This window comes from Tursiops truncatus, chromosome X, assembly GCF_011762595.2.
Source record: "Tursiops truncatus isolate mTurTru1 chromosome X, mTurTru1.mat.Y, whole genome shotgun sequence".
NCBI lineage: Eukaryota > Metazoa > Chordata > Mammalia > Artiodactyla > Delphinidae > Tursiops > Tursiops truncatus.
The window spans coordinates 82,549,979-82,575,747 of record NC_047055.1 but is presented as its reverse complement, the minus strand read 5'-3'; the positions used below and the strand labels follow the sequence as shown (position 1 = coordinate 82,575,747).

The window sequence follows — 25,769 nt, the reverse complement described above, 5'->3', positions numbered from 1 at the left end:
CCTAAAATGACTTAGCCAGCCAAATATGAAGACAGAATAAAGATGTTTTTAATACATGCAAGTCTCAAAGAATTTACCTCCCATATACCCTTTCTTAAGAAGTTGGCAGAGGAAGTGAGCCACTAAAACAAAAGGTAAGCAAAGAAAGAGAAAGACATGGGATTTAGGACACATGAATTCCAATACAGGAGAGAGGCAGAGAAGTCTAGAATGATAGTAAAAAGAAAGATCAGTATGATAGTTATGTAGCAGATGTCCAAGACAATCATTCTAGATTAGAACCATGTGACTAGAAAGATAGGCATGTTAAAGGCTATCATCTCCAAGATACCCACTGTCAATGTCCCATACTCCTTTTATTTATTTATTTTAATTTATTTATTTTTGGCTGCGTTGGGTCTTTGTTGCAGTGCATGGGCTTCTCATTGCAGTGGCTTCTCTTGTTGCAGAGCATAGACTCTAGGCACACGAACTTCAGTAGTTGTGGCTCGCGGGGTCTAGAGTGCAGGCTCAGTAGTGATGGCACACGGGCTTAGTTGCCCCGCGGCATGTGGAATCTTCCCGGCCCAGGGCTCAAACCCGTGTCCCCTGCATTGGCAGGTGGATTCTTAACCACTGAGCCACAAGGGAAGCCCCCATACTCCTTTTAAACCTGAGGACAGAATGCCCAGGTGAGCCTGGCTCAAAGTATCTGGACTTTGCTAATTTGACCACATGCTGCTGAAGCTCCTGCACACCCTCCCTCCAAGTACTGCACAGCCTGGATCGGGCATGCACATACATTCCACCCAACAGAAGTTATCTGCTGTCTTCTACTCTTGCGGGGGGAGCAGGTCATGGGGAGATGAGAAGTAGAGAAGTCAGAGGGGCCCACTCCCCGTCAAAGCATATTGTTACCAGACAACTAATTTTTCTGGTCTGCACAACAGCCCTCTGGTACCCTAACTGTGGTGAGCCATGTGTGTTTCCCTGGACTCACATGTGACCTCACCCTGATGACCTCCCTAGACTCGGCTCTCATAAACTCTTAGGGAAGCTGAAGCCTGACTATGACCGAGAGACTGTTCAGATTATCCCTTCCTGGGCATCTTCACCTAACAGTAACTTCAGTAACCAGCTAGGTGTGTGTTTGCCACTCTGGTTTTCAAAACAAAATAATATATATTATTTAGGTAAACTATAATGAAAAGCAAAGGAATGAGTAACACAAAAGTCAGGGTAGATATGACCTGTGGTAATGAGGGAGAGGAACGCAAGTGGGGGAGGGGCACACAGGTAGCTTCTAAAGTTCCAGTAGTGTTCTATTTCTTAACAAAAGTAGAGTTTTACTATTCTTTTTATACTGTACATACAAATTTAATATACTCTGTTGTAGAGATATATTTCACAATAAAATTACAATTTAAATAAAGAAAATGAGAGGAAAGAAAGCAATCAGAAGGAGAAAGGAATCAACCCTGATACTATAAGGGGAGGGGAAGCCAGTGGTAGGATTCACTTACCATTTCATATGCTACTTCCTCAGGTGTATCTGTTTCTAAATTGAAACTGAATTCAATAGCTTCATTGTCTTTATGCTTGCCTTTCAATTTTTTAGGGTCTTCAACCCAGAGCCTTAAAGCCAGAGATGAATTTGAGCAATCATCTTCCTCCGCTAACTCCACCCTTAGCCCTGTATCTTCAGCAAAAAATGCGTGGTTTAGTAGGTCCCTGACAGACAACCTAATAAACAAAATACAAATCTGTTATCAATTCTTCCAATCATAAACAAGGTATAGAGCACTTAGTTAGTAAAAATTGTGTCAAAGTAACAACCTGATTTAAAATTTTCTATTAATTAAACCATTAATCTGCCTTCTTATAAAAACCAAATCTTATATCCAATTTATTATTACCAAGGATGCAAAGAAATCCCAACTAACATGCATTTGTAGTGATCTTAATTAAGGATTATTAACAGTAACATATCTAGATACTGAAGTTTAACATACCTAAAGGTATGCCTAGAGATAATTAGAGAAGTGCTGCAGTAAACGTCAGATGGACTGAGTATCTTCCCTAAGCCACTGGCTTAAGTTACTAAAACTCACACAACAGATTGTTGGCAAAGGAAACTAAAAACTCTTCGAGGTATATAAACTCTAAAGTAAATTAGGAATTCAAACACTTTTACAAATGTTATAAATAGAAGTCATTAACTCTATTAACAATAATCTAGTCAGTGTACTTCACTCTTTAGGGAACGCCATGGGTGAAGCTAATTCAGTTCAGTAAAGTCACACGGTTTTCTTAAAGTATTTAAGTCCAGTATCCTAGGCCAAAGTATACATATAATGGATACAACTCTAGTCTAATATTAGGGATTAACCATCTCTGAAGAGAAACAAGCACAGAGGTTCAAAAGATTCTTTTATAAGCTGGGAGAGTTAATTTCCTTTTCTTTGACCAACTTCTAAAATAGATAAATAATATCTATCTATATTACAGGCCAGTGAGAGCTATAACTGATGTATTCCATAGTTTGTATGTAGAAAGCCCATCCTGCACTATTTAAAACAGACAAAGCATATTGACAGCATGGTATCCTGTAAGTTGAGGATTTTCAACCTTCTACATTTTTAGTGATCAAGAGACAAACACTTAACTAAGACAGTTTTATAAAAAACAAGCTTGCTCAGACTAATTAGTCTTAAGGCTAAGGTGAGATGTGTTTAAGAAGGTACAACCAAGTTAAGCACTCTGCTTCTAAATGAAAGTTTTGCCTAGATATTTTTACTAAGGAATAACCACTGCAATAGCAGCAGACAATATCATTCATTAAATACTTATTACTCTGTTAGGTATTTTATATGCATTCATTAACTTTTTTTTTTTTTTTTTTTTTTTTTTTGCGGTATGCGGGCCTCTCACTGTTGTGGCCTCTCCCGTTGTGGAGCACAGGCTCCGGACGCGCAGGCTCAGTGGCCATGGCTCACGGGCCCAGCCGCTCCGCGGCATGTGGGATCTTCCCGGACCGGGGCACAAACCCGTGTTCCCTGCATCGGCAGGAGGACTCCCAACCACTGCACCACCAGGGAAGCCCAATTATCTTTTTAACTATCAAAATAATACCTATTTTGAGGAACAGCTAAAGTAAGTTTCTCAAGATCACACTGGCTAAGTGTGAGTCCAGATTTGAGTCTTATTCTGCTGTGGAAGCCTGTGCTCTTTCCAAAACACTAATGTGCCATAAATCCTTTTGAATATTCCAGTGTTCTTTGGTAATAGATCATAATTAAAATGCTGTACAAACAACAATCAGAAACCAAACTAAAATGGCTACTTCAACACAGTAGTTTTAGCATAGCTTAAAAAAAAGCATGCCTAAATTACTACAACTCAAAAACGACAACAACAAAATAAACAACTCAATTTTTTAAAAAGGCAAAGGACTTGAATAGACATTTCTCCAAAGAAGATATACAAATGGCCAATAAGCACATGGAAAGATACTCAACGTTATTAGTCCTTAGGGAAATGCAAATCAAAACCACAATAAGATACCACTTTATACCCATTAGGATGCCTATTAACAAAAAATGGAAAATAAGTGTTAGGAGGACGCTGAGAAATTGGAACCATCACACATTGCTGGAAGGAATGCAAAATGATGCAGTCTCTATGGAAAAAATATAGTGGTTCTTCAAAAAACTAAATATATTATTACCGTATGATTCAGTAATTCTACTCCTAGGTATATACCAAAAAGAATTAAAAGCAGACTCAAGAAGATACTTGTTCACCAATGTTCATGCCGCATTATTCACAATAGCCAAGAGGCAGAAATAACCAAAGTGTCCATTAACAGATGAATGGATAAACAAAATGTGGTGTGTGTGTGTGTGTGTATACACACACACACACACACACACACGCACACACACAAAGGAATAGTATTCAACCGTAAAAACAAAGGAAATTCTGATACATGCTATAACATGGATCAACGTTTAAACACTATGCTATGTGAAATAAGCCAGACGCAAAAGGAAAAATATTTTATGATTCTACTTATATGAGGTACCTACATAGAAGTAGAGACAAAGTAGAATAGAGGTTGGCAGGGGTTGACGGGAAAGGGAGTGGGGAGTTACTGTTTAATGGGCACAGAGTTTCTGTTTGGGATGATGAGAAAGTTCTGGAAATAGTGGTGATGGTTGTACAACAATGTGAATGTGCATAATGTCACTGAATTGTACATTTTAAAATGATTAAAATGGTGACTCTTAGGTTATTTATATTTTACCATAATTAAAATATAGAGATATATAGATATAGCCTGTTGGCACAAACACCAAGAATGTTGTGTAATAAAGCTATAATTAAACAGGTTTTATCTTAGTGACTTTTTATATTTTCAGATATGCAACACTAAACTTAGATAGATAACTAATAAAAATGGGAGACAGTCAGTGAAATGCTGGTGGAAATAATTTCTATAAAGGATCTATCACCTTATTAATCATAATCAATAAGGAGGTAAAAATCAAAATACTAACCGAGCAATTTGAGTCAGTAACTGTCCAAAGCTCAAATTAAAGGGAAAAGCTAAAACTAAAAGGAATTATCCATAAGAAAAATAGAAATTGTGATACAAATAAATCTAGAATACTATTTCTTGAACAAAAATAGCCCTATCAGCATTATTGTTATCATGACACAGGACATTATGGACAAATAAAAAACATCTGGTGAATTGATGGTTAAATTTTTTCTTAAACTATCATAAAAAACCATTTAAGTACTTATGTGAAGGTGACAATGCAGGAAACTCTCTACTATCTACCAACTGTTAGAAGCAAGTTAACCTGGGAGGGGGTCCCACTGACTGTTAAACTGATGGCTGAAGGTGCTCTTGTCACAACACACACAGACAAACACAACCCAAATTTCGGTTCAAGGAAAATTCAGCACATGATATCAGTTTAAAATGGCAAACAAGATGCACTGATACACTTCACTCTAGTCAGTATGGTTTGGATTCCACTGAAAAGTCATACCCAGCATGATTCAAAGATCAGAAAAAGACCCAGCTCAAGATAAGAGAAAAATTCATCCATCAGTCATGTCATTTCACTACATATGCACCCACCTTTCAGATTTATTTTGACGAATACATCCCTCGATGATTTCTTTCACTTCAGGATCAGTGACTTTATTGAAACTGGCTGGTTTTATACCCTGGAAGAAGAAAAACGGTTTCTAGTCACAAATCAAGCAACTGAAAGCCGAAGCCAACATCATTACTAAAATAATGATTTTTTTACCACTAAACCATATTCAAATTTTAAATGAGATATATACACACAGTATAAGTTTAACAACTTTTTGACAAGGATTTTGTCATAGCTCTACAAAAAACAGTGAAAAATTGTAAATGATCTAAATCTCTAATAACAGAGGTAATATTACATAAATTATGTGATATACATATATATGCATATGCTAATACACGGAAACTAAACATGTTCTCATAGTAATTAATAATGTGGAGAATTCTCATGCTGCAACATTAAGTAGGAAAAAAACAGGATCCCAAAATGTACATACAGTATAACCCCAATTAGTAAAATATAATAAACAAGTATTTTTTTGAAATCAGAAAAGTCAGTTATTAAAAAACACTTTTAGAAATTCCAAATAAGGGCTTCTCTATCGCAAACATTTCAAATCAATATTTCAAAGTCTTCTAGAATGGCTAGACACAATGAGCAATCAGTAAACATATATATAAAATATATATATTGTTATATATATATAAACTTTTGAGAAATCTATATTATGTTTATCCTTAAACAATACCAAAATATTGAGAGAACCTCAAGCTAATTATCAGGTTCTAGGAATTTAATATCAAATTAATGAGGTCCAGATAATTCAAAATGTTCTTATAATAACTGTTAGCTGCCTAAATGTACTTATTTTACATTCTGTTACCCTTAATTTATGGGTTTTAGATTTAAAAAATAATACAAGAACATTGCCATCATTTAATAGAAAATTCAAAATTAAGCTATAAGCAGAAAGGTATAATAGAAAAATTATCATGGAATGAGGCAATCTAAGATCTAGTTCTGGGTCTTCACACTACCTCACAGAATACAGAATCAGAAAGCCAAGTACCATATCCTAGATAAATCTGGTGAGATTAGGAGTTAATTTGGGCCTCAAATTCAAGAAGCTTTAGTAGAGATGGAAATCTGAATTGTGATATGGCATTTTTGTGACCTGAATATAAAAGAATAAAATCACCATACAAAAAATGGAATTTTTTATTCTACTTATAGAAAAAGCCCTCTTTGACCTTTCCACTGATCTCTTACCCATTCCCCAGCCCTGGATAATTACTGCCTTTCTCTGCTCCTAGGTGAAAATAATTGAGGAGCTGCAACTTAAAAAATCAAGTACAGACTCTTCTATTTGTGGTCGTACAATATATGGGCCCAAACTAAAAGGGCATTCTAGTCCCATTTCTTTTTCTCAGCTGTTTATTATAGAAATTTTCAAACATACTCAAAAGTAGAAGTCCCATGTAATCATCACCAATTTCAACAACAAGCATCATTCCTTAACCTCGTTTCAGCTATCTACTCCCACACCACTTTTATCCTGGAATATTTTAAAGCAAATACTAGGCACCATGTCATTTCACCCATAAAGTCTCCAGTTTCTATCTCTAACAGATATCATGTCATCATCCCACCTAAAATAATTATCAATAATTGCTTAATATCATCTAAAACCCAATCCATACTCAAATTTTCCAAATTGTCTAAATGAGGTGTTCTTACAAATTGGTCTGTTCAAATCAGGAGCCAAACAAGGTCCATACATTACATGTATGGTGCAATGGAACCGGCTCATACCAGCTCACAAGGGCCAACTATTACATTTTCAGGAATTGTGCAAGCTGATTATTAAATACATCCATTTATAAAATTTAAATTATATAAACTTACGATTAAATAAATTATATTAAGAGCCAAGGTAATAAATACTGAAAACACAATTCCTTGATTGTTTTACTACATTTTACTATTATTTATGCTCTTGCAGTTGTTTACATCTTTTGTATCCGTATGGTGGAAATACTATATGAGTGCCACTCTGCACCCTTTCTTAACCCTGCATTCAAGTGAGGTCACATTGGTGACTTGAAATCAGTCATGGTGGGAGCACTTACACCAAGGAAATTAGCAAATGCTAGAAATCAGTGCTTTTTCTTTTTCAGAGAATCAGTTGTTAAACATTTACCAGCTCATCACTACTTTAAGTCTCTTGTATTCTGTAACAGTCCCTTCCCCTTTTTTTCTTTCAGGAAATTGATTTGTTGGAGAAACTAGGTCATTTGTCATATAGAATTCTGGATTTCTTATTGTCTCCCTAAACAAACCTCTGAAGTCAGACTTGAGGTCAAAATCCACCATTACTAGTAGCTGTGTGAACTTGGGCAGGTCACAACCTCTGATTCTCAGTCTCATCATTTCTAAACTGAAGACAGTGCCATCTTGTAGGAATATAAAGATAAAACCATGTGGCATATATTATGTACTTAAAAATGGTACCTATTAGTATGTTACCTGAAACACTCTAACAATCTCTTTTGTGGCCTACCTTGAGCCACCCAACTGGATATGAAAGGACCTATTTTCAACAATCTTAACACTTTGCTTCTACCTCCCTTACTATACTCCTATTCTCTTATTTTTATAGTTATTTGTGAGTTTATATTACTGCTCTACTAAAAATGTAAGCTCTTTGTAGGTAGCAAACACTTCTTACTCATCTTTGCATTCCTTGTAGTTTCTAATGCAAAAAATTACTCATAGCAGGGAACCAAATACTGTATCCATTGAATGCCACTTCATAATCAGGCTTCTAGAACCAGAAGAAATCTTCAAAACCATTTAGCCAATCTTTATTATGTAGCTTTGGAAAATAAGATCCATCTAATAAATACCTAAAAATTCTTTACAAACAAATGGATATAGATGATATACCTGTACATTTTCCCCAAAGATACTAATACAGAGCATTTTATATGACCCCATTTGAGTATAGGTATATAGCATAAATCTAAAGCTTGTTTCATTAAAATTATGTTAAATTTAGCACTGTTATACAGAACTAAACCAAAATTAGGTTTTTTGTTTGTTTGTTTTAATTTGGTTTTTCTGTTTTTATTTTTGGTTGTGCTGGGTCTTCGTTGCTGTGCGTGGGCTTTCTCTAGTTGCGGTGAGCGGGGGCTACTCTTCATTGCGGTGCGCGGGCTTCTCATTGCAGTGGCTTCTCTTGTTGTGGAGCATAGGCTCTAGGCACACGGGCTTCAGTAGTTGTGGCATGCAGGCTCTAGAGCGCAGGCTCAGTAGTTGTGGTGCACGAGCTTAGTTGCTCCGTGGCATGTGAGATCTTCCCGGGCCAGGGATTGAACCCGTGTCCCCTGCATTGGCAGGCAGATTCTTAACCACTGAGCCACCAGGGAAGCCCCCAAATTAGGTTTTTTAAAATTAATTTTTATTGGAATACAGTTGCTTTACACCAAAATTATGTTTGACTAAGTCAACTTCTAAGTTTACTTTATCATGAAATGTGGCAATTTGTGAAGTAAAAAGAATAAAGTTATACCTACACTAGTTACTTTACGGTATATTTGAGCTGCATTCTGGCACTCAGAATAAGGGTACTCCGAAGTAGCCATTTCTAGCATACACATTCCAAAAGCATAGACGTCCACAGATTCATCGTAGTGCTCTTCATACATCTCTGGGGCCATAAACTCAGGAGTGCCTACAAAATACCACAACCACATTTTTTTTTAAAAGAAAGAAAAATATAGAGAATTCCCTGGCGGTCCAGTGGTTAGGACTCTGTGCTCTCACTGTCAAGGGCTGGGGTTCAGTCCCTGGTCATGGAACTAAGATCCCACAAGCCACGCAGTGTGACCAAAAAAAAAAAAAAAAACTGTATCCACCAAGATCACATTCCCTTTGCCATAAGGATTATCTGAGTTAAGTTCTGTTCCCTAAAAGCATATATATATATACATATAATATACATATATATACACATATAATTCCTTAACTTAATTTCTTTAACTTTCCATATTGATGAAGTACAATTTGCAATGTTCAAAATTAGGTAATAATTACCAAAATCTGTTTTTATTTCTATCCTTGTTTTTAGTTATTTAAATTTTTCTGAAGTAGTAAATCCTATTTCTTAAGTCCTCAGAACCTTTCAATAAAATTAAATACATCACAAAAGAAATACACTGCGATGTCTCTAAAATCAGTCAATATATAATAGATATTTCAAAGCAAATTCACATTCTAGACCAGGGGCCAGCAAATTTCTCTGTAAAGGGCCAAAAATAAATATTTCATGCTTTGTAGTCCACATGGGCTCTATCACAACTAATTAACTCTGACACTGTAGTGAAAAAGCAACCATAGACAATATGTAAATGAGTGTGTGTGGCTGTGTTCCAACAAAACTTTATTTACAAAAATAGGCAGTGAAGCCAAATTTGGCCCATAGGCTGTGGTTTGCTGATCCCCGTTCTAGACATATACAATTGAAAAGATCTGTCTTTATGCAACCAACAAACTATAAAACGTTAATCACCGATGACACTTTTAGCAAATGATGTGCGCATTAAGGTGGCTAGTCCTAGATCACCAATCTTCACAGATCCAGTGGGTCCCGTGATGAAAATATTGTCACACTTCAGATCCCGGTGAATAATAGGAGGAGTCCTAGTGTGCAAGAACTGCAACCCCTTTAAAATTTGCCTGCACCAGCTCCTTAAGACCTTTGGTTTCATGACTTTAAATCGTTTTAAGTACCTACACAAAGAAACAAAAACCACATGTAAACAAACATACCTAGCTTACTGTATGAGCACATTAGGGTAAATCATGTAAGCTAGCTGATACTATATATATTATGATTGCCATCACTGAGTTATCTTCTATTGTCTGTTATGACAAAAAATTATTAAATCTAAAGCCTCATTCTTAGAGAAGACATCCTACTAAGTTTAGCATTTTTAATTCAAAACAAGAATCATTCCAATCAGAGTGACCTTTTGTGGAATGGCATCAAAATTTTGAAAACAAAGTCCTCTCTACCTCCTAATAACGGCTTAAATAGAGTCATCAGAGGGTTTAACTATGTAAAATTTTAGTGCAAAGATGCTAGGAAACAGAAAAAGTACATCGCACATTTAATAACCACAAATAAGTGGTTATACCATCAAATGAAATACTGTATTCAGAAACAAAACAATAGACTATAATTACATAGTACTGCTCACTAGATATGTGAATCTGGCCACGTCCCCAACCTTTCATCATCTTCTACAAAATGGCATTATATTATCTCTATAATGATTTCTAATTCTAAAATTCTATGATATCCCACAAATATTAATTTCTCAACACTGTATTTTCTAACAAACTTCATTAACATCAAAATTTTTTAACCTGCCCTGAAACATAGTCACTAGATTCAGATTCTACAAATTCTTTAATCAAGTAGTGTTACTTTACAAACAACTTTTGCGAATCCTGAAAATTATTTCCAAATAAAACTCCATTGGCACTTTCAGGGTCAACTTACGTCTTTAAGGTTCCTGATGTCATAAGTTCAGTCACTAATACAATACATTTCTTTCCTTTTAGTATAGACTCCCAGGAATCATAGAATCGAACTATATTGGGATGCTGGAGACCCTTTAACATCTCTGCTTCTTCCTTGAACCTTTGCTGCTCAGCTTTGGTTAATTTCCGGTCCTAAAATGGAAGATCAAGTTCCAAATTAAAGTCTAGAAATTCTCTTGCACACTTCTAACAACACTCAAATGAGTGCTTTATTTATTTTTTTATTTTTATTTTTTTGCGGTACCCGGGCCCCTCACTGTTGTGGCCTCTCCCGCTGCAGAGCACAGGCTCCGGATGCGCAGGCCGAGCGGCCATGGCTCACGGGCCCAGCCGCTCCACGGCATGTGGGATCTTCCCGAACCGGGGCACGAACCCATGTCCCCTGCATCGGCAGGCGGACTATCAACCACTGAGCCACCAGGGAAGCCCTGAGTGCTTTATTTTATTATATGTATGTATCTATTTTCACCTGTCAATTCTTTTCTCAGTACCTATATAATCATTGATATTCTTTGTTAGGTAGTTACTTTGACTCCTCTCATACAGCAAAATGCAGCAGTTGTTACATTTCATAACTATGTTACAAACCTACCTACATAATAAATCAATGCCTTGAAAAACAATATCTTTGATGTTAACTAAACTTTTGTGATAATCATTTCACTATATATATATCTCAAATCATTATGTTGCATACCTTAAACTTCTACATTGTTATATGTCAACTACATCTCAATAAAACTGGAAAAATAAATAATAAATAGTAAGTAAAAATTCCCTTGCTGGAAAAGAAAAACAGTATCTCAAAGTGAGAAAAAGTAAAAAATCAAAACAATAAGAAAGTTTCCCGAGGTGGAGGGGAAGATGGCAGAAGAGTAAGACGCAGAGATCACCTTCCTCCCCACAGATACACGAGAAATACATCTACACGTGGAACAACTCCTAGAACACCTACTGAATGCTGGCAGAAGATCTCAGACCTCCCAAAAGGCAAGAAACTCCCCACGTACCTGGGTAGGGCAAAAGAAAAAACAAACACAAAAGAATAGGGATGGGAACTGCACCAGTGGGAGGGAGCTGAATGCGGAAAGGTTTCCACACACAAGGAAGCCCTTTTGCGGGCGGAGACTGCAGGTGGCGGTGGTGGGGAGCTTCGGAGACGCGGAGGAGAGCGCAGCAACAGGGGTGCGGAGAGCAAAGCGGAGAGATTCCCGCACAGAGGATCGGTGCCGACCGGCACTCACCAGGCTGAGAGGCTTGTCTGCTCACCCGCCAGGGCGGGCGGGGTTGTGAGCTGAGGCTCGGCTTTGGTCAGAGCACAGGGAGAGGACTGAGGCTGGCGGCATGAACACAGCCTGAAGGGGGCTACTGCACCACAGCTAGCTGAGAGGGAGTCCGGGTAAAGCTCTGGAGCTGCCGAAGAGGCAAGAGACCTTTTCTTCCCTCTTTGTTTCCTGGTGCACGAGGAGAGGGGATTAAGAGCGCTGCTTAAAGGAGCTCCAGAGACGGGAGCGAGCCACGGCTAAAGGCGCGGACCCCAGAGATGGGCAGGAGACGCTAAGCCTGCTGCTGCCGCCGCCAAGAAGCCTGTGTTCGAGCACAGGTCACTATCTACACCTCCCTTCCCAGGAGACTGTGCGGCCCGCCACTGCCGGGTTCCCGGGATCCAGGGACAACTTCCCCGGGAGAACACACGGCGCGCCTCAGACTGGTGCAACATCATGCTGGCCTCTGCCGCTGCAGGCCCGCCCCACACTCCGGGCCCCTCCCTCCCCCCGGCCTGAGTGAGCCAGAGCCCCCGAATCAGCGGCTCCTTTAACCCCGTCCTGTCGGAGCGAAAAACAGACGCCCTCTGGTGACCTACACGCAGAGGCGGGGCCAAATCCAAAGCTGAACCCCTGGGAGCTGTGAGAACAAAGAAGAGAAAGGGAAATCTCTCCCAGCAGCCTCAGGAGCAGCGGATTAAAGCTCGACCATCAACTTGATGTACCCTGCATCTGTGGAATACCTGAATAGACAACCAATCATCCCAAATTGAGGAGGTGTACTTTGAGAGCAACATTTATGATTTTTTTCCCCTTTTACTCTTTTTGTGAGTGTGTATGTGTATCCTTCTGTGTGAGATTTTGTCTGTATAGCTTTGCTTCCACCATTTGTCCTAGGGTTCTATCCGTCCATTTTTTGTTTGGTTTTTCTTTAATTTTTTTTCTTTCTTAATAATTAATTTTAATAACTCTATATTATTTTACTTTATCTTCTTTCTTTCTTTACTTCCTTCCCTCCTTTAGACAACGAATCATCCCAAATTGAGGAGGTGGACCTTGAGAGCAAGATTTATGATTTTTTCCCCATTTCCTCTTTTTGTGAGTGTGTACATGTATGCTTCTGTATGAGATTTTGTCTGTATATATTTGCTTCCACCATTTGTCCTAAGGTTCCATCCGTCCGTTTTTTTTAAAGTTTTTTTTCTTAATAATTATTTTTTAATTTAATAACTTTATTATATTTTACTCTATTTTATTTTAATTTATTTCCTTCATTCTTTCTTTTTTCCTTCCTTCCCTCCTTTCTTCCTTCCTTCCTTCCTCCCACCATCTGTCCCTCCCTCCATCCCTCCCTCCTTCCTTTCTTTCTTTCCTCCTTTCCTTCTTTCCTTCTTTTCTTCTTTCTTCCTTCCTACCTTTCTTTCTTTCTTTCTTTCTTCCTACTTCTACTAATTCTTTCTCTCTACTTTTTCTCCCTTTTATTCTGAGCCATGTGGATGAAAGGCTCTTGGTGCTGCAGCCAGGAGTCAGTGCTGTGCCTCTGAGGTGGGAGAGCCAACTTCAGGACACTGGTCAACAAGAGACCACGCAGCTTCACATAATATCAAAAGGCGAAAATCTCCCAGAGATCTCCTGCTCAACACCAGAACCCAGCTTCACTCAAGGACCAGCAAGCTACAGTGCTGGACACCCTATGCCAAACAACTAGCAAAACAGGAACACAACACCACCCATTAGCAGAGAGGCTGCCTAAAATCATAATAAGGCCACAGACACCCCAAAACACACCACCAGACGTGGACCTGCCCACCAGAGAGACAAGATCCAGTGTCACCCACCAGAACACAGGCACTTCTCCCCTCCACCAGGAAGCCTACAAAACCCACTGAACAACCTTAGCCACTGGGGACAGACAACAAAAACAACAGGAACTATGTACCTGCAGCCTGAAAAGGAGACCCCAAACACAGTAAGATAAGCAAAATGAGAAGATAGAAAAACACACAGCAGATAAAGGAGCAAGATAAAAAACGCACCAGACCTAACAAATGAAGAGGAAATAGGCAGTCTACCTGAAAAAGAATTCAGAATAATGACAGTAAAGATGATCCAAAATCTTGGAAACAGAACAGACAAAATGCAAGAAACATTTAACAAGGACCTAGAAGAACTAAAGATGAAACAAACAATGATGAACAACACAATAAATCAAAAGAAAAATACTCTAGATGGGATCAATAGCAGAATAACTGAGGCAGAAGAACGGATAAGTGACCTGGAAGATAAAATAGTGGAAATAACTACTGCAGAGCAGAATAAAGAAAAAAGAATGAAAAGAACTGAGGACAGTCTCAGAGACCTCTGGGACAACATTAAATGCACCAACATTCGAATTATAGGGGTTCCAGAAGAAGAAGAGAAAAAGAAAGGGACTGAGAAAATATTTCAAGACATTATAGTTGAAAACTTCCCTAATATGGGAAAGGAAATAGTTAATCAAGTCCAGGAAGCACAGAAAGTCCCATACAGGATAAATCCAAGGAGAAATATGCGAAGACACATATTAATCAAACTGTCAAAAATTAAATACAAAGAAAGCATATTAAAAGTAGCAAGGGAAAAATAACACACAAGGGAATCCCCATAAGGTTAACAGCTGATCTCTCAGCAGAAACGCTGCAAGCCAGAAGGGAGTGGCAGGACATACTGAAAGTGATGAAAGAGAAAAACCTACAACCACGATTACTCTACCCAGCAAGGATCTCATTCAGATTTGATGGAGAAATTAAAAACTTTATGGACAAGCAAAATCTGAGAGAGTTCAGCACCACCAAACCAGCTTTACAACAAATGCTAAAGGAACTTCTCTAGGCAAGAAACACAAAAGAAGGAAAAGACCTAGAATAACGAACTCAAAACAATATAGAATATGGGAATAGGAACATACATATCGATAATTACCTTAAATGTAAACGGACTACATGCTCCCACCAAAAGACACAGATTGGCTGAATGGATACAAAAACAAGACCCATATATTTGCTGTCTACAAGAGACCCACTTCAGACCTAGAGACACATACAGACAGAAAGTAAGGGGATGGAAAAAGATATCCCATGCAAATGGAAACCAAAAGAAAGCTGGAGTAGTAATTCTCATATCAGACAAAATAGACGTTAAAATAAGGACTATTAGAAGAGACAAAGAAGGACACTATATAATGATCAAGGGATCGATCCAAGAAGAAGATATAACAATGATAAATATTTATGCACCCAACATAGGAGCACCTCAATACATAAGGCAAATACTAACAGCCATAAAAGGGGAAATCAACAATAACACATTCATAGTAGGGGACTTTAACATCCCACTTTCACCAATGGACAGATCATCCAAAATGAAAGTAAATAAGGAAACACAAGCTTTAAATGATACATTAAACAAGATGCACTTAATTGATATTTGTAGGACACTCCATCCAAAAACAACAGAATACACATTTTTCTCAAGTGCTCATGGAAGATTCTCCAGGATAGATCATATCCTTGATCACAAGTCAAGCCTTGGCAAATTTAAGAAAATTGAAATTGTATCAAGTACCTTTTCCGACCACAATGCCATAAGACTAGATATCAATTATAGGAAAAGATCTGTAAAAAATACAAACACATGGAGGCTAAACACTACACTACTTAATAACGAAGTGATCACTGAAGAAATCGAAGAGGAAATAAAAAAACACCTAGAAACAAATGACATGGAGACATGACGACTCAAAACCTATGGGATGCAGCAAAAGCAGTTCTAAGAGGGAAGTTTATAGCAATACAATCCACCCTTAAGAAACAGGAAACATCTCGAATAAACAACCTAACCTTGCACCTAAAGCAATTAGAGAAAGAAGAACCAAAAAAACCCAAAATTAGCAGAAGGAAAGAAATCATAAAATTCAGATCAGAAATAAATGAAAAAGAAATGAAGGAAACAATAGCAAAGATCAATAAAACTAAAAGCTGGTTCTTTGAGAAGATAAACAAAATAGATAAACCATTAGCCAGACTCATCAAGAAAAAAAGGGAGAAGACTCAAATCAATAGAATTAGAAATGAAAAAGGAGAAGTTACAACTGACATTGCAGAAATACAAAAGATCATGAGAGATTACTACAAGCAACTCTATGCCAATAAAATGGACAACCTGGAAGAAATGGACAAATTCTTAGAAATGCACAACCTGCCAAGACTGAATCAGGAAGAAATAGAAAATATGAACAGACCAATCACAAGTAATGAAATTGAAACTGTGATTAAAAATCTTCTAACAAACAAAAGTCCAGGACCAGATGGCTTCACAGGTGAATCCTATCAAACATTTAGAGAAGAGCTAACACCTATCCTTCTCAAACTCTTCCAAAAAATTGGAGAGGAGGAACACTCCCAAACTCATTCTACGAGGCCACCATCACCCTGATACCAAAACCAGACAAGAATGTCACAAAGAAAGAAAACTACATGCCAATATCACTGATGAACACAGATGCAAAAATCCTCAAAAGAATACTAGCAAACAGAATCAAACAGCACATTAAAAGGATCATACACCATGATCAAGTGGGGTTTATTTCAGGACTGCAAGGATTCTTCAATATATGCAAATCAATCAATGTGATAAACCATATTAACAACTTGATGGAGAAAAACCATACGATCATCTCAATAGATGCAGAGAAAGCTTTCAACAAAATTCAACACACATTTATGATAAAAACCCTGCAGAAAGTAGGCATAGAGGGAACTTTCCTCAACATAATGAATGCCATATATGACAAACCCACAGCAAACATCATCCTCAATGGTGAAAAACTGAAAGCATTTCCACTAAGATCAGGAACAAGACAAGGTTGCCCACTCTTACCACTCTTATTCAATATAGTTTTGGAAGTTTTAGCCACAGCAATCAGAGAAGAAAAGGAAATAAAAGGAATCCAAATCGGAAAAGAAGAAGTAAAGCTGTCACTGTTTGCAGATGACATGATACTATACATAGAGAATCCTAAACATGCTACCAGAAAACGACTAGAACTAATCAATGAATTTGGTAAAGTTGCAGGATACAAAATTAATGCACAGAAATCTCTTGCATTACTATACACTAATGATGAAACTTCTGAAAGGGAAATCAAGAAAACACTCCCATTTACCATTGCAACAAAAAGAATAATATATCTAGGAATAAACCTACCTAAGGAGACAAAAGACCTGTATGCAGAAAATTATAAGACACTGATGAAAGAAATTAAAGATGATACAAATAGATGGAGAGATATACCATGTTCTTGGATTGGAAGAATCAACATTGGGAAAATGACTTTACTACCCAAAGCAATCTACAGATTCAACGCAATCCCTATCAAACTACCACTGGCATTTTTCACAGAACTAGAACAAAAAATTTCACAATTTGTATGGAAACACAAAAGACCCCGAATAGCCAAAGCAATCTTGAGAACGAAAAACAGAGCTGGAGGAATCAGGCTCCCTGACTTCAGACTATACTGCAAAGCTACAGTAATCAAGACAATATGGTACAGGCACAAAAACAGAAAGATAGATCAATGGAACAGGATAGAAAGCCCAGAGATAAACTCACGCACATATGGTCACCTTATCTTTGATAAAGGAGGCAGGAATGTACACTGGAGAAAGGAAAGCCTTTTTAATAAGTGGTGCTGGGAAAACTGGACAGGTAGGTACATGTAAAAGTATGAGATTAGATCACTCCCTAACACCATGCACAAAAATAAGCTCAAAATGGATTAAAGATCTAAATGTAAGGCCAGAAACTATCAAACTCTTAGAGGAAAACATAGGCAGAACACTCTATGACATGAACCACAGCAAGATCCTTTTTGACCCACCTCCTAGAGAAATGGAAATAAAAACAAAAATAAACAAATGGGACCTAATGAAACTTCAAAGCTTTTGCACAGCACAGGAAACCATACACAAGACTAAAGGACAACCCTCAGAATGGGAGAAAATATTTGCAAATGAAGCAACTGACAAAGGATTAATTTCCAAAATTTACAAGCAGCTCATGCAGCTCAATCACAAAAAAACAAACAACCCAATCCAAAAATGGGCAGAAGACCTAAATAGACATTTCTCCAAAGAAGATATACAGACTGCCAACAAACACATGAAAGAATGCTCAACATCATTAATCATTAGAGAAATGCAAATCAAAACTACAATGAGATAGCATCTCACACCAGTCAGAATGGCCATCATCAAAAAATCTAGAAACAATAAATGCTGGAGAGGGTGTGGAGAAAAGGGAACACTCCTGCACTGCTGGTGGGAATGTGAATTGGTACAGCCACTATGGAGAACAGTATGGAGGTTCCTTAAAAAACTACAAATAGAACTACCATATGACCCAGCAATCCCACTACTGGGCATATAACCTGAGAAAACCATAATTCAAAAAGAGTCATGTACCAAAATGTTCATTTCAGCTCTATTTACAATAGCCTGGAGATGGAAACAACCTAAGTGTCCATCAACAGATGAATGGATAAAGAAGATGTGGCACATATATACAATGGAATATTACTCAGCCATCAAAAGAAACGAAATTGAGTTATTTGTAATGAGGTGGATAGACCTAGAGTCTGTCATACAGAGTGACGTAATTTCAAAAGAGAAAGACAAATACCGTATGCTAACACATATATATGGAATTTAAGAAAAAAAATGTCATGAAGAACCTAGGGGTAAGACAGGAATAAAGACACGGACCTACTTCAGAACGGACTTGAGGATATGGGGAGGGGGAAGGGTGAGCTGTGACAAAGCGAGAGAGAGGCATGGACATATTTAGTCCCTACAACAACCCTTTGAGATAGTCACTACTGTTGTCATCGCCATTTTGGAAAAAAAAAAAACTGAGGTTAAGGTGGTTAAGTAACCTGCCCAGGATCAAATGGGTCACAGTATGCTAAACTTGGTTATAAACAAGTAACAGTTAAACGAATGAGCTAGATCTATGTGTACTAATGTGGATAGATCTCTAAGACCTACTGGTGAGTGAAAAAAATCGATCTGAAAGAAAATTTATAATATACTTTGTACATAAAAGAAGAACCATCCCGAACAATGCTATGCTTTCTAGTATATATTTAAATGTATTGAAAAAGGACTAGACAGATATACAAATGAATAACTGCAGTTATATCTGGAAAGTTAGGGGGAGAAGACTGGCACAGAAGAGTCTTTTCTTCAGATAATGACCATTTAGTACACCCCATAGTCACTCAGTAATATCTTTTACTTTATTGAATATCTCTTATGTAAATATCTAAATTTTAGTCTTCTAAGACTTTACTTTTTATATTTAACTTCTTAATCCATCTGGAATCCATTTCTGTACATGCAGTATTCTCATCTAGATGGTTAATCAGTTTTGCTAGCACCACTTAAACCATTCGTTTCTCACTGACTTGAAGAACATGTTTGTTGTATATTAAATTTCCAGCTACAATGGGTTCTGCTTCCTTCCACCAATCTGTCTATTCCTATGGCAGTAGCTTTCAGTATGTTTAATAACTGGTAAGACTAAGTCACTTTCCTATTCTTCATTATTTTCTTGGCTAATCTATTTATATTCCATAAAAAAATTAAGATCATTTTTTTCAATTAAAATAAAAGAGAATCAGGAATACCCTGGTGGTCCACTGGTTAGGACTCTGCACACTCATTGCCAAGGGCCCGGGTTTGATCCCTGGTCGTGGAACTAAAATCCCATAAGCTGCTCAGTGCAGCTTTACAACAGCAGCAATAGCCAAGGCATGGAAGCAACCTAAATGTCCATCAACAGATGAATGGATGAAGAAGATGTGGTACATATATACAATGGAATGTTACTTGGCCATTAAAAAGAATGAAGTAACGCCATCTGTGGCAACATGGATGGACCTGGAGATTGTTGTGCTGAGTGAAGTGGGTCAGACAGAGAGGGAGAAATATTGTATGATATCCCTTATATGCGGAATCTTAAAAAAATGATACAAATGAACTTACTTGTAAAGCAGAAACAGATTCACAGACTTATCGAACTTGTGGTTGCCAGGAGGGAAGGATTGGGGGGAGAGATGATTAGAGAGTTTGGGATTGATGTGTACACAGTACTATATTTAAAATGAATAGCCAACGGGGACCTGCTGTATAGCACAGGGAACTCTGCTCAATATTACGTGGCGGCCTAATTGGGAAAGGAATTTGAAAAAGAATAGATACGTGTATATGAGTAACTGAATCACTTTGTTGTGCAGCTGAAACTGGCACAATATTGTTAATCAACTATACTCCAATATAAAATAAAAAGTTTAAAAGTAAATCAATAAAATACAAAATAAAATAAAATAGAATCCCCTGGAATCTTAATTGGAAACATATATAAAATTTTGGATAAAACTGGCATCTGAAAACCATCTAAGAACATGGCTTTCCATTTGTCCAGAGTTTCAGTAAGATTTTTTTTGTGCAGGCCGGGGGTAGGGAGAAAGAGCTGATAGTCTCTCAGCTTCTTTCTCCTGAGCCATATATTAAATTTTATTTTAAAGTTTATATCTAGTAAAATTGACTCTTTTTGGTGTACAGTTTCATGAGTTTCAACAAATGCATAAAGTCATGTAACCACTGCCACAATTAAAATACAGAACAGTTCCATCACTCCCCCGAAAAAACTCCCTTGCACCATCTCTTTATAGTCAAACTCTCACCTCACCCTTAAATTCTAGAAACCACTGATCTATTTATTATTCCTATAATTTTGTCTTTTCTAGAAACTCTTATAAATGAGAAGAAAGCCTTTGAGCCTGGCATCTTTCACTTAGCATAATGTCTTTTAGATTTATCCTTATTGTGCAAGTATCAATAGTTTGTTGCTTTTAATTGTTGAATAGTATTCCACCTATGGATGAAACATAGTCGACTTATCCATTCCCCAGATGAGGAGAATTTGGGTGATTTCAGTTTTGAGTAATTATAAATAAAGCTACTATAAATATATTCATGTACACGTCTTTGTGTGAACATAGGTTTTCTTGGGTAACTATCTCATGTAGGATTGATTGGTCATAAGGTATGCTTAACTTTATAAGAAAAAGACAGCAATATATGAGAATTTCTCTGCATTCTTCATCCTCACCAACAGCTGGTACTGTCAGGTAGCTTTTCTGGTTTGGTTGGTTTTAGCCATTCTAATAGTTGTATTGGAGTATGAGATTATGGTTTTAATTTCCTTTTCCCTAACAATATAATTTCCTTATTTAAAGCATCTTCTCAAACGCTTACTTGCCATATATCTGTCTTCTTTGGTGAGATGACTGTTCAAATCTTTAGCCCATTTTAAAATTGGGTTGTTTTACCTTGTTAAGTTTTGCGAGTTCTTTATAGATTCTGGACACAAGTCCTTTGTCACATATGTGATTTGAAAATATTCTCTGCCAGGGGGACTTCCCTGGTGGCGCAGTGGTTACTAATCTGCCTGCCAATGCAGAGGACACAGGTTCGATCCCTGGTCTGGGAAGATTCCACATGCCGTGGAGCAACTAAGCCGGTGTGCCACAACTACTGAGCCTGCACTCTAGAGTCCACAAGCCACAACTACTGAAGCCTGTGCGCCTAGAGCCTGTGCTCTGCAACAAGAGAAGCCACCACAATGAGAAGCCCACACACCGCAATGAAGAGTAGCCCCCTCTTGCCGCAACTAGAGAAAGCCCGTGCGCGGTGATGAAAACCCAACGCAGCCAAAAATAAATAAATTTTTTAAAAAAGGAAAGAAAATATTATTTGCCAGTCTGTGGACTGTCTTTTCATTCTCTTAACATGTCTTTCTTAGAGCAAAATATTTTAATTTTGATGAAGTCCAATTTATTGATTTTTTTCTTTGGATCATGATTTTGTTGTTATATCCAAGAACTCTCTGCCTAACCAAAATTTCAAAAAGATTTTCTCATATGTTTCCTTCTAGAAGTTTTAGTTTCTTGTTTTACTTTTTAGGTCTATAATTTATTTTGAGTTAAACTTTGTATAATGTATGAGAGTTAGGTCAATATTCATTTTTTTGAATATGTATGTCCAATTGTTCCGGCACCTTTTGTTGAAAAGACCATCCTTTCTATGCCAAATTAACATTGCACCATTTTCCTTTTTAAAATCACTTGACCATATGTGTTTGGGTCTATTTCTGAACTCTGTTTTGTTCCACTGATCTGTGTGTCTACCTTTTTGCCAATACCATACATGTATTATTACTATACCTTTAGAGTAAGTCTAGAAATCAGTTAACATGAATTCTTCAAACTTGTTCTTCTTTATCAAAATTGTTTCAGCTATTCTAGTTCCTTGCCTTTCCATATTAGTTTTAGAATCAGCTTGTCAACATGTAAAAACATTCCTGCTGGGATTCCGATATAATTGTTTTGAATTTCTAGGTCATATGGAGAGAATGAACATCTTAGCAACAGTGAGTCTTCCAACCAACCAATCCATTTATAGAGATCTTCGATTTCTTTTAACAGTGTTTTTTAGTTATCAGCATACAGATTCTACACATACTTTGTTATTTATACTTAAGTATTTCATTTTTGGGTGCTACTGTAAATAGTACTTTTTAAAAATTGCAATTTCCAATTATTCCTTGCTACTGTAGGAGATATAATTGGTTATCACATGGTATGTGTCCTTTTGCAAATTATTTTGCTCAATATTACATTTTTTATATTTATGTATTTTGATATGTATAGTTCTAGTTTAACTATTCTATAATATCTCATTAGATAGTTCTAACACAATTTAGCCATTCACTCATTGATGGGCATTTAGACTGATCCAAGTTTTCTTTATTATAAACAATTTCGCATTGCAAGTTCTTGGGATGCTTCCTTGCCCTGGTATTAAGAGGGGGAAAAAAAGAGCTTAAATCCCCTCTCTACATCGTCTTAATAACTGGCCTATTTAACTTTTCTTTTTCTCCTGTACATTTTGGGTTTATATTTTGATTAGGAGTAATCCATTACTTAAGATTTAAACTGTGTTATCAATGTGAAAGGTAGAATCTAGACAGCAGATATTACGAATGTTCTAAGATTTTCAACTTTGTTCTATATTTGAAATGTTTCATATGAAAATGTTAGGAAAATTTGTTGTCAAATGTCCACATCATATTCTCTTATAATTCTTTTACTCTTCCAGAGCTGGCTATGTTGCATTTCTCATATCTTCTCTCATGTATTTTTTGCCCTCATATTTTCTTTCATCAGGTTTATTAATCATTTTTCAGAGAGTCCAAAATATTAGAATTTCATATCTATTTATAATTTTTGATTTCAGGTATCTTTATTAATTCCCTCTTCCTTTATTTTGCTTTCTTTTACTGTTATTTCCCTAATGTCTTAAGATAGGTACTAAATTCCTTCTATCGGGTTGGCCACAGGTTTGGCCAGTTTTTTCCATAAGATGGCTCTAGTAGCACTTAATAGTCTTTAACTTCATTCAAACAATTTTGTTAGATTGTATGTGACAGCTGTCATATCAGCGTGCATTTAAAAAAAACTCTTATCAAAATTGGTGAATTTTTGTGTAGTGATTCTAATATTGAAGATGGAAGGAAAAAAAGCAACATTTTTGGCATATTATACTTTATTATTTCAAGAAAGGTAAAAACGCAACCGAAATGCAAAAAACGATTGGTGCAGTGTATGGAGAAGGTGCTGTGATTGATCGAACATGTCAAAAGTGGTTTGCGAAGTTTCGTGCTGGAGAGTTCTCGCTGGACGATGCTCTACAGTTGGGTAGACCAGTTGAAGTTGATAACCATCAAATCGAGACATTCATTGAGAACAATCAATGTTATACCATGTGGGAGATAGCCGACATATTCAGAATATCCAAATCAAGAGGTGAAAATCATTTGCACCAGCTTGGTTATGTGAATTCCTTTGACACTGTACAATAACGTGGAGCGGAAGAGATCGTGGGGCAAGTGAAATGAACCACAACCTAAGGCTGGTCTTCATCCAAAGAAGGTGATGTTATGTATATGGTAGGATTGGAAGGGAGTCCTCTATTATGAGCTCCTTCTGGAAAACCAAACGATTAATTCCAACAAGTACTGCTCCCAATTAGACCAACTGAAAGCAGCACTTGATGAAAAGCGTCTGGAATTAGTCAACAGAAAACGCATAATCTTCCACCAGGATAACACTAGACCACATGTTTCTTTGATAACCAGGCAAAACCTGTTACAGCTTGGCTGGGAAGTTCTGATTCATCTGCCATATTCACCAGACATTGCACCTTCGGATTTCCATTTATTTCGGTCTTTACAAAATTCTCTTAATGGAAAAAATTTCCATTCCCTGGAAGACTGTAAAAGGCACCTGGAAGAGCTCTTTGCTCAAAAAGATAAAAAGTGGGGCTTCCCTGGTGGCGCAGTGGTTGGGAGTCCGCCTGCCGATGCAGGGGACACGGGTTCGTGCCCCGGTCCGGGAAGATTCCACATGCCGCGGAGCGGCTAGGCCCATGAGCCATGGCCACTGAGCCTGCGCGTCCGGAGCCTGTGTTCCGCAACAGGAGAGGCCACAACAGTGAGAGGACCACATACCGAAAGAAAAAAAATGATAAAAAGTTTTGGGAAGTTGGAATTATGAAGTTGCCTGAAAATGGCAGGAGGTAGTAGAACAAAAGGGTGAATACGTTGTTCAATAAATTTCTTAGTGAAAATGAAAAATGTGTCTTTTATTTTTACTTGAAAAACGAAGGCACTTTTTTGCCAACCCAACAGTTACTGTTCATTAATAATGAAGACATTTTAGCTGATAAATTTTCTTCTGGGTATAGCTTTTGCAATGACTCACAAGTTTTGTTGCAATGTCTTCTTTTTCATTGCTTTCTAGGTAGTTTATACTTTGAGTTTTGATTTTCTCCTTGATCCAAATTTTATCTAGGAGTGCGATTTCTGATCTCCAATTAGTTAAGAGTTTTTTGGTTACTTTTTTCATTATTTATTTCTAATTTTATTGAGTAATGCAGAATATAAAATCTCTTTTCTTTTAACTTAAGGTTTTCTTTGGGCCACATATTTAACCAACTTTTTTAGTGGCTTGTAGACCATAAAAATGTATATTCCCCATTTGGAGAATATAAGCTTCTATATATCCATCAAATGGAGTTTGTGGATTATATAATTCACTTCCTCTATATTTATTCACTTTTCGTCCACTTGATCTGCACCTGAAATTTCCTACTACAGCTATATGTTTATCCATTTTCCTTTAATCTATTAGAGGTTCTGAATTTAAAATATTAGCCAGAATCTTTTTGGTGCCTATAGGTCTTTATCAAAGGGCTTTATCTTCTTAAACTGTGAAGTAAATAACTTTGTAATACCCTGTTTAATGCTTTAAGTTTACTTTCTTTCTTCTATAATAGATATTAATATTGGTTGGTACTCCTGCAAGTGCAATCTGTCCACATTTGATATAGCAAAAGATATATTTAATTTTAGTCCTTCCATCTTATTTTAGGTTCTTTATTTATTTTACTTTGCTGTTTACTTTATTCCTGTTAACTTAAAAATATATCATATTTTTTTCCTTTTTACTAGTGGTTAGCTTCCTTTTCCAGACACTCAAAATCAATCACTACTGTGACAAAGTGAGAGAGTGGCATGGACATATATACACTACCAAACGTAAAATAGATAGCTAGTGAGAAGCAGCCGCATAGCACAGGGA

General features: G+C 37.1%; 1 protein-coding gene across 1 annotated transcript in view; it reads right to left on the bottom strand.

The window, feature by feature from the left end:
* Positions 1–25,769, bottom strand: part of WNK3 (WNK lysine deficient protein kinase 3) — a 145,959-nt gene that overhangs the window by 105,621 nt on the left and 14,569 nt on the right. Inside the window, exons 2-6 of the mRNA XM_073799048.1 lie at positions 10,660–10,832; positions 9,664–9,884; positions 8,669–8,826; positions 5,132–5,220; positions 1,503–1,722 (exon numbers count right to left, since the gene is read on the bottom strand). Of these exons, the coding sequence (XP_073655149.1) occupies positions 1,503–1,722; positions 5,132–5,220; positions 8,669–8,826; positions 9,664–9,884; positions 10,660–10,832 (861 nt within the window). The remainder of the gene's footprint in view (positions 1–1,502; positions 1,723–5,131; positions 5,221–8,668; positions 8,827–9,663; positions 9,885–10,659; positions 10,833–25,769) is intronic.